General features: G+C 66.7%; 1 protein-coding gene across 1 annotated transcript; it reads right to left on the bottom strand.

Moving 5' to 3' along the window:
- Positions 1-2062: 2062 nt before the first annotated feature.
- C1QTNF12 (C1q and TNF related 12) lies at positions 2063-6907 on the bottom strand. The gene is made up of 8 exons (XM_035020267.1): positions 6490-6907; positions 4074-4190; positions 3882-3993; positions 3641-3792; positions 3023-3131; positions 2722-2812; positions 2466-2544; positions 2063-2256 (listed from the first exon to the last, which is right to left on the bottom strand). Exons 1-8 carry the CDS (start codon positions 6652-6654, stop codon positions 2158-2160), a joined length of 924 nt encoding a protein of 307 aa, XP_034876158.1. The 5' UTR covers positions 6655-6907; the 3' UTR covers positions 2063-2157.
- Positions 6908-9070: the final 2163 nt, after the last annotated feature.

The raw sequence follows: 9070 nt of genomic DNA, 5'->3' as shown, positions 1-9070 counted from the left end.
AGGGCCACCTAGGGGGCTCCAGACCCCTCCCCAGGCCACGGGAAGCTTTTCAAACACCACAGTCTGGGTTGAGGACAACACGGCAGCACTGCTCCACTGAAGCAGGTCCCAGAGTCAGCTACTTGAGAATCTTCATCTTCTCCATGTGCAGAAGACTGCTTTCCCTTGTATCTGTGGGGCCGGTACCCCGGCCCTGGAAGGCAGGCTATGCCTTTGGGAGCCTCACTCTGCACCGGCCCCTTGCTCACACTGGGAGGCCAGGCTGTGTCCTTGGGGGCCTGTCTGAGCCTGGGGCCTGAACCCTGGGCCCCTCAGCTCACAGCCCTGGATGCTGTACAGTAGCCACCATGGCCCACCCCAGCCCCCCATGACTTTGCTCCCACACTCTCAGCCATGGAGGCTCAACAGGAGATAGCACATTCCAAGAGAATTACAGCTAAGTGGCTAATGACCTCTGATTAGGGTGGCAGAAACAGGGAGGAAGACCAGACAGACCTGGAGGCAGGTGCAATCAGGCGGCGGGCCCAGGGCCCTGGCTACCTGCCCACCGTGGGCCCCAAGGGGCTGGCCTGGTTTGTCCTTCTTGTCCTCGCCTCTCACCTGTCATCCCCTGTCTGTCACTCTCTGTGGGCCCTGGGCCCCATCTCTGGGTCTGGGTCTCCATCTCTGTCATCACAGTCCCCAAAGCCCATCTGGATACCATGAGACCTGTCCCCGCCTGGACCTGACCAGGGAGGGGACTGGCTGGCGTTGAAGGACCTGCAGGGGAGTGGGGAGCCCCTGGATGCAGTGAGGCCCCAGGCACAGCTGAGAGTCCGGCTGGGTGCTGGCCGTTATCTTTCAGCATCCCCGTCCCCTGTTTCCCTCTGTAAACGGGTGTCCGGCATGGACAGTGCCCACAGCCAAGCCTAGCGCAGGACCTCAATAATGGGAAGCGGGAGACAGTGGCCCCTCCTGAGTTTCTGCCTCCCTGGTGTGCCCCTCCTCTCCCAACCTCCCCAGAAAGGCACCCGTGCCCCGCCCCCCATCCCCGCAAGCGGCCAGAATATCCCGCTCAGACCGGGCCGGCGCCTGCAGCCACCGCGAAGCACAGACACCCCCAACTCGGCCCCCAGCCCCTGACGCCACCCTGGGGCGACCAGGGAGCGAGGTGAGGACGGGTCATCGGCCAAGTCTGTTGCTGTGGGGGCTGGCGCCAGCCCGGCACCAGCACTCTCCTGCCTCATTACTCAGCGGGCTGCAGGGAGGGTCCCCAAGGGGAGGGGAGGGATAATGGCTCTCGGCTCCGGTCTCTTCCGCCCTGCCTCCCCTCCCTGCCCCTTGAGCCAGCAGGCAGACCCGGGAGCCCTTGTCCTCCCCGCCCCCTGCCCATCCCCGCTCAGCCTTGGAGAGGGGGCTTCAGGCCCTGCCCCCCCTCCCAGGCATCTGTGGAGGGGCCAGGGGCCTGGCCTGGCCCCGGCCCCCGAGGTGGGGCTGCCTGCTGAGGGCCCAGGTGCCAACCAGAGATCGTATCTCCGCAGCTCTGCAGGGGCCCGGACATCCCAAGACCAATTTACATTCTTTGGTCTGGGTTCTCTGGAGCCAAAACAGGGTGGGGGTGGAGGGCCCCAAATCCACAGGAGCCGCAGGCACGGCCTTGGCCACCCCACCTGGGGTTTGTACGGGCCTCCGGGAGTGGAGAGGTGCCCTTGGCTCCGCCCCAGAAACGCATGCGCACTTAGCACACCGGGGGTGAGGCGCACCGCCCTCCGGGTTCACGTGCGCAGCCCTGTGCGTGGCCCCCACCCGCGTGCTCCCTGCGCCTGCCCCCCCCCCGACAAGGCCCTCTGAAGGGCTCCCCACCTTGCTCTTTGCACCCCAGACAGGGACCGCGCACGGTATCCGGCTGCCATCTGACTCACCAACTTCTGGGACTTCTGGTTCCCAGGCTGAATGGGTCTGGGCCCCTGGCCCTGCAGGTGTTAGGGGCCGCTGCCTCCAAGACTGGACATGAGACAGCACGTCCTTCCGGGGCTGCACCCCCACCCCCACCTCCACGATGACTCAGTAACCAGGCGACAGGGAGGGCTGAGAGCTCTTTATTGCTGTGACCACAGGTTTAACAGAGGACAGTGGGTGTGTGAGGGCCAGCAGGTGCTCTTGGCCCCTGTCTGGCCCTCACGTGCCCAGGAGCAGGCCGGAGAAACTGGAGCCACTCTGGATGGTGAGGGTGGTCCCGGAGCCGTTGTCCACAAAGACGGAGGCATACTGTCCGGCCTGCAGACACCCCACAGTGGGCATCACCACCCACGGCGCCCGCCTGCCCAGGGGGCAGCATATGGAGGAATGAAGCTCGAGCCCCACCAGGCAGCACCCACCCCGGGGGTCACGTGGCCGATGTCCGTCCACTCGCTGGGTTAAGCAGCGCCAGGCCAAGGCTCCAGGCGTAGGACCCCTCCCCACCCATCCAAGCCCTCCAGCCTCACCTGCAATTGCAGCAGCCCCTCCACATGCACGGTGAAGACCCTACCGCGGCTCTCCAGGCCCGAGATGGCCTCCAGGGACCTGGACGCGGCGCCGCAGGGCGAGGGTGAGGGCACGTTGGCTGTGGGGCCAGCCCCCCCGCCACCGGGTACACAGCTCTGTGTCCTGCCCTCTGCCCAGGCAGGACAGTTCAGGCTTGGGCACCATCCCCCACGGCCCCCGCAGCATCAAAAGTGCCCGCAGGGAAGGCCCACTCACGTGTGTCGATGACACAGGGACTCAATGCAGATGAGCACCCGCACTGTGTCCCGAGCCCGCGGCCGCACCCTGCCCTGCAGCTCCCTGTGGTCTGTGGAGACAGGCCCAGCCTGCAGCAGCCCCCAGGGAGGACAGAGCAGAGAGGGGCGGTGGCTAGACTGCTAGGGGCGGGCCCGGGAGCTGCTGAGGGCTGGGGGAGAGTGGGCCCTGAGCGAGAACCCCCCTCCCCTGCGGGAGGTGGGGATGGAACAGGAGGCACCTCTTCAATGGGACCCAGGCCTGGGGGCTGGCCCCCACTCACCCACATGCAGGCTGGCAGAAAACTGGAAGATGGCGGTCACCGGGGCTGTGAACCGGCCCGACGCCAGGCTCAAGCCAGACCCCCGCAGGAAGGCGCCCTGGGCCGTGGGCTGGAGGGATAGCAGGTGAAGAGCCGGCTGCAGGGCCTGGGCCCTCATCTTGCACATCCAGCCTGGGGGAGGTGCCTGTGACCAACAGCTGCCCGCCCCCCCCCCACCAAGCAGGGCCCAGGTGGGCAGGATGGGGTGGGGGGGAACCTGTGTGTCTTCACCCACCTGGGCCTCTGGGCACAGGCTCCAGGCCCAAAGGGATGGGTGAACCCTCAAGAGCCCCCACCAGGGAGGGCATCCCTGGCTCCTGGCCACCTTGGACCCCACCCTAAGTCGTGGCACATGGGACCTGCTAACCCTGACCCAGGTCACCTCCTCCCCGCCCCGCCCGCCGCGCCTGGCTCCCCCAGGCGCCCCCTGGGTGTATGTGCTGGGTGTGAGACCTGCCCAGCGGTGGGGAGCCGACCCAGCACCCTGCCCCCCCCCCCACCGCTGGCCGCTGCTGGCATTGAGGACGGCCTTCAGCAGATGCCCCGAGCAGACCAGGGCTCGCCCCAACGCGCACTCACGGCCTGGAAGCCATGCAGCTCCACCAGCGTCTTCTCGTCCACCACCATGGGGCCCTTCAGTGCACAGTGGAAAGCCTCGGCCACCAGCCGCCCACCAGTCCCCTCAGGCAGCAACGGGCCCAGCAGCCCCAAGAACCGGCGCTCGGTGGCCTCTGTGGGGAAAAGGGTGAGGGCAGCGTCTTGGGGTTGGGGCGGTCACCCCCAGGGCCCAGGCGGGAAGAGTCCAGGACAGCAGCCTCACCTTTCAGCATCTCCTGAAACTCTCGAAGCAGGGCCTCCTGGGTGACTGCGGCACCGGGGGGTCCGGGGGGTCCGGGAGGCCCGGGGGGCCCGGGGGGGCCAGAGAGGCCTCGCTGGGGGGAGGCAGGAGAAAGTGAGGGTCCCAGTGGGAACCACAGCCCCCCCTGCCCTGGGTTCAGACCCCGGGGCTCACCGACTTCTTGTCCCGGCCCCGGCACCGTGTCTTCGAGGCCCCCTCATCTGGCCGCCGGACGAAGTTCAGCCATGTCATGTGGGCGTCTGAGAACTCAGACCCCAGGGCCTCAGGTGGCTGCAGGGCCAGGGACAGAGCTAGCGTGCTGGCCACGAGGCCCCCGTGAGTCCTGCCCTACTGCCCCCAGTGGGGAGTGGGGAAACTCAGGGCCCAGGCCACCTTGGGCAGGACTCAGGGCACGCACAAGATACGTGGCAGTGGGGCACCGCAGGCCACCCTGGGGACCCAGGCCTGGACGCACGCAGCAAGGGCTTCCTTTGTGGAAGCCAGGACCTGATGTCCGGGCACCTTGGTTTTGGATCTGTGTTGGAGCACTTGTGTCCCTTCCCGCTGTGCCGGGTTACCCCCAAGCAGACAGGCACACCCATGTACACATGGGGCCAGCCGCACACGCCCCAGCAGGTGGGCGGTAAAGAGCAGGAGCAAATTTCGGTGGGGCGGTGGGGGGGCTTCCCAAGAGCTTCAGAGCCACGCCAAGCTGGGGCGAGGATGGGCACAGGCTCTGCTTTGTGCTGGGCATCAGGGGTGCGAGCGGGCAGCCTTGGCACTCCCGCCGGCCCCGCCCCTCAGGCTCGGACCCAGGCCACAGCTGGCCAGCCCACCTGGCTGTTCAAGCAAGGTCTGGGAGGGGCAGAGTGGAGCTGCCTAAGACCATGCCCCCCTCCACCCTCCCAACGACCCCCTCCTAAGCCCAGTTTCTGCACCAGGACAGGCAGGAGAGGCAGGAGCACCCTAAGCCCCAAGGTCAAAGAAGGAGCACATCATGCCAAGTAAGGGGGCGTGGGCTGGGGAGAGAGTCGGCCTGCCTCTGAGGAAGTCTGCATGCCAACAGGAAGCTCATGAAATGGGCAGGAACACAGCAGATGTTGGCCTGGCTGGGAGGGAGCCACCATCATGGGGCTAGCAGAGCCCTGGCCACTCTCGGAGAGCTGTTCCCGGCAGGGCAAGCTGAGAGGTCCTGACTCAGGCAGGTCCAGTCCAGCAGTCTGCCCTCAGTCCCAAACATGGCAAGAGCCAGGTTCCCGGGGCAGGTGCTGCCTCCCGACCCGGGGGGGCCAGGGCCTCTCAGCAGACCAGACAGGCCTCTATCCTGGGGGATGGGAGGGGCAGGAGGGTGGGGTGCCTCCCACCCCTGATCTGGGCCCCACCCAGAGAAGAGAGAGAAGCCAAGAATATTTGAATGTCCTGGTTCCTCGCATATCTGTTATCTGCCTGATCCCCTGGCTGCCACCGCCCTAGCCACGCTTGAGGGACCCAGGAGCCTGGAGAGACAAGTCCATCAGTGGTGTCTAGGGGCCAAGGGGCAGGTGGAAGATGAGCCCACCCCTAGCAGGAAGAGCAGGGGTCCCAATGTCTGGGGAGGGCTGTCCTGGGATATGTGTCCCATGGCAGCCCCCCACCATGGAGGCCACTCCTGGAATAGAGATTTGCCTGATTGTCCCCAGATGGACCCGTGCCTGCCCCCAGAAGCTGTCGGTAGCCCACCCTTCTCTGGCTGGCAGGGCCCAAGGACTCATTCTCCTCAGCCTGCCCATCTGGAAGATGGGGCCTCGGGCTCCAATGGGCTGCGTGGGCTGAGAGCAGCCGGGCTGGCTGCCGCAGAGACGCCCTTGGGAGGCGGGAGGCCAGGATCAAAGGCATGAGGGCTTGGGGGTGGGGGGCCTGCCCCAGCAGCTGCCTCTCCCTTTCCAGGCCTGCGGCCCCCAGGTGGGCAGCTGTGTGAAACCACCAGGCCTGTGTGGGTGGGGTCAGCGCCTAGACCCCCTCAGGAGATGCTCAAGAGGGTGGAGGACCAGGGCTGAGGCAGCTGCAGGGATCTCTTGTGTCAGAGGGGGCCCCAGGGGCCGACTGAGGCCAGAGGGCTCCCAACGACCAGAACACAGCCCGCGCCAGAGGCCATGGGGTGCTGGCTACACAGTGGGGGTTAGGGCAAGGACCTTGGGCAAGCACAGAGCCCAGGCTAGCCTTAGCCTCTCCAGCCACTCAAGCTGTGGGACACCTGGGCTCCCAACAAGGGGTCTAGAGCTCCCCCCGCCCCCCGCCCCACGCCTGAATTAGCAACTACACCCAAGGGCAGCTCGTGGGACCTGGGGCTTCAAAGGTTTCGCTGCAGCCCCTCTGGGAAGCCCCTCCCCTCCCCCACCCTTCCCCTGGGCCCGGGGGACACAGTGGCTGCCCCAGGAGCCGCTGCTGCAAGTCCTGCCCAAAGCCCCGCTGTACCGAGACAGGATGGGGAGGCCCGGAGAGCCGGGCAGGGCAGAGCCTGCGAGTGGGAGGACGGCCCGGAGCCCAGGGGCCGCCTGAAGCCTGGGAGTGCGCGCACCCCCACACCCGCGAGCAACCGGCCCGTGCGTACCTTGGGGGAGCGGAGCAGCCCCTCACTGTTGGACGCGGTGGCCGTGGGGGGCTCAGTGCGCTGGCTGGGCTGCCGTGGCCTCTTGGGCTCCCGCTGCGCCCCGACGCCCCCAAGGAGCATGACCTGCAGCCAGAGGGCCATGGCGGCGGCCCAAGCCCAGCGCATGGCGCCCAGCGGCTCCAGACCTTGGTGGCGGCTCAGCGCGGCGAGCGGGGACTCCCAGGTGTGCTCATGGGGGCGGCACTGCAGCCGGCACTCAGGGCCCCCGGGGGAAGACACAGCCCCAGGGGGCACCTAGCCGCCCCCCGTGCATGCGCAGGCAGGGCGAGCCTGGACAGCAGTAGGACGGGCACCACGACGGGCGGACGACACAAGGGACCTGGCAGAGGCAGACGCGCTCCTGAGCCCGCGGGCTGGGGCCGGCGCCGGCCTCCCCTCACACGCAGTGCCCGCCCGGGCTGCCCGCGCACGCCGCCAAATAAGCCTTCCCCTCCTCCCCAAAACTCCAAGGGGGAGGGCTCACACTCTGCTGGTCTGCCAGCCAACAAGGGCTCCCCCGCCAGCCCGGGGGCGTGGACGGGGGCGTTAGGCTGCTGCAAGGGGCTGCGCCTCCCCGGGGCGCTCCCTGCCTTTGGAAACAGCCCCCACCCTTCTCCAGGAGGGCCAGCTCACCCTGGAAACTGTTAACATGAATTCACTCCACCCGCCTCCCAGCTAAGCTCCCCGCACCTCACACCCAGCCCCTTCAGGGTGGTGGCCCAGGAGGTCCCAGGGTAGGGACAAACTCCATCAGGACCCACAGCCCCATCTGCCCTTCCTACATATGACCCACCTCACTCAGCCCCTCCGGATCCTTCCAGCCCTACCACAGGCCCCCTCCAGGCCCTCTGACAGAGGCCCCCCGACCCCAGGGTCCCGGTGATGCCTGGAAGCCTGGTTCCGACCCTGCTCCTGAGAAAGGCAGGACCTAGGAAGGACAGCTGACCTACTGGGCTCCCAGCCTTGTCCGGGCCTAGGTGACCCTGGGCACTGGCCCTCCACTGGGGGTGAGCATGGCTAGCGAGGGGAGGGACTGACTGACCTCAGAGAAAGGCATGGTGGGTGGCCTAGCTGAGGGTGCCTGAGTCCCTCTACCCACTCCTCTTCTTGGGGCACAGGCCAACCCTTACAGCCTGAGGGGGTGCCCTCACCCAACCAGGCCTCTCGGCTTCCTGCTGTCCTAAGCCAGCAGGGGAAAGGGACAGGTCCCCAGGCCTTTGCAATCCGGAGGTCCGCACGACGGTGAGCCCTGCCAGAGGAGCCTGCTGCCTCCACAGCTGTCCAGCCCAAGGAGAGGGAGCACAAGATTTCCCCCCAGCTGGACCTGAAAACCAGTGGGTGGGTCCCCAGGGAGAGTTAGGGCCCTTCCTTAACCACCTGCCCACTGCAGGCAACAGGATGACCGGGGCCAGCTCAAGCCAACAAAACCTTGCAGTCAGTCGCCACAAAACGGGGGCCCGGGGGGGCTGACCGCTGCCCCTCAGTGGACCAGGACTAGGAACGGTCGGAGCCGTGGCTAGCCCCCAGAGGAGCTGCTGCTTGCAGTCCAGTCTAGAGGAAGCGGGCACACTGGTCCTAGTGGACAGCGTAAGAGTCCTCCTCCTGGCACTCCTCAATTTCCAGACGTCCACTAGGAACGATGAAGGCAGACCCCAGCCCCAGACCGTGTCCGTGGCCACTACAAGCAGAGCTGCCCCAGAGACAAGTCTGGTGGGGAAGATGTGAGGAGAGTCGGCCTGGGGTCATCCGTCCCCCCTCCCGGTTCAGGCAGAGGTGGTCGGGTCCGGGGACAACAGCGGGCGATTATGGCGAAATTTGAGCTCGCTGCTGGAGCCTCAGCTCTTTCGGGTGTCCAGCTGGTGAGCCGGCTCCCAATGCCTGGGTCTTGAAGGGGGCCACGCTGCAGAAGATCCCCTTGTGCTCTGCCCGGATAGAACACTGGATGTGACCTGCACCCACCACCAGGTCAGGAAGGTAGCCCAGGGACTCCCACTGAGCTGCTAGACCCCTCCTCCGGTGCCCAGGAGGCTGGGCACCTGATGGCCCGATCCGTCAGGGCTTCAGTGTGTCAAGAGTGCGAGGGCCAGTGCACCATCTCCGACTGGCTGCTGTGTGGGCACCGCCAACTGGCCAGCCTCCAGCACGGTCCCACAGGCGGGTGGACCTACAGCAGACGACCTCTGAAGCTGGACGGGGGAGCCACACGGCAGTGGGCCTCAAACAGGCCCAGCCCCGGCTGAACCATGGGTTCTGCTCCCATCCCCAGGCACCTCGACCGTCAGCAGGAAGCAGGAGCCACTTCGCTGGCCCACTGGTCCATGAGTCTCAGCCAAGCTGTGCTCTGCAGGGGGACGCGGCCCCCTTGGGCTCGGGTCCAGTGTCAGGGAAGCAGCTCTCTGCTCTTCAGTGCCCCCTCCCCTTCTCCCCTGCATCCCATGGTTCCTTCCAGCGGCCCGGCTCCCCCCGTGAGCACAGGAGCTGCCTGGAAAACCACCAAAGAGACCCTGCTCCCCAGTCCTCCACACCCTCCCTACTGCCCCTG

Source organism: Mirounga leonina, unplaced genomic scaffold (assembly GCF_011800145.1).
Source record: "Mirounga leonina isolate KUSES-001 unplaced genomic scaffold, KU_Mleo_1.0 Mir_173, whole genome shotgun sequence".
In the NCBI taxonomy this organism is placed as follows: Eukaryota; Metazoa; Chordata; class Mammalia; order Carnivora; family Phocidae; genus Mirounga; species Mirounga leonina.
The sequence above is the reverse complement of the archived record's forward strand: the minus strand, read 5'-3'. Positions and strand labels throughout refer to the sequence as shown.

Bases quoted from the DNA above. Each gene is read 5' to 3' on its own strand.
- C1QTNF12 (XM_035020267.1), bottom strand. From the start codon at position 6,654: ATGCGCTGGGCTTGGGCCGCCGCCATGGCCCTCTGGCTGCAGGTCATG. The intron at 3,793-3,881 runs GTGAGGCTGCTG...TTTTCCCCACAG, and splicing joins GTTTCAGGAGATGCTGAAAG to AGGCCACCGAGCGCCGGTTC. The intron at 2,545-2,721 runs GTGAGTGGGCCT...CGCCGCGTCCAG, and splicing joins TCCCTGTGTCATCGACACAC to GTCCCTGGAGGCCATCTCGG.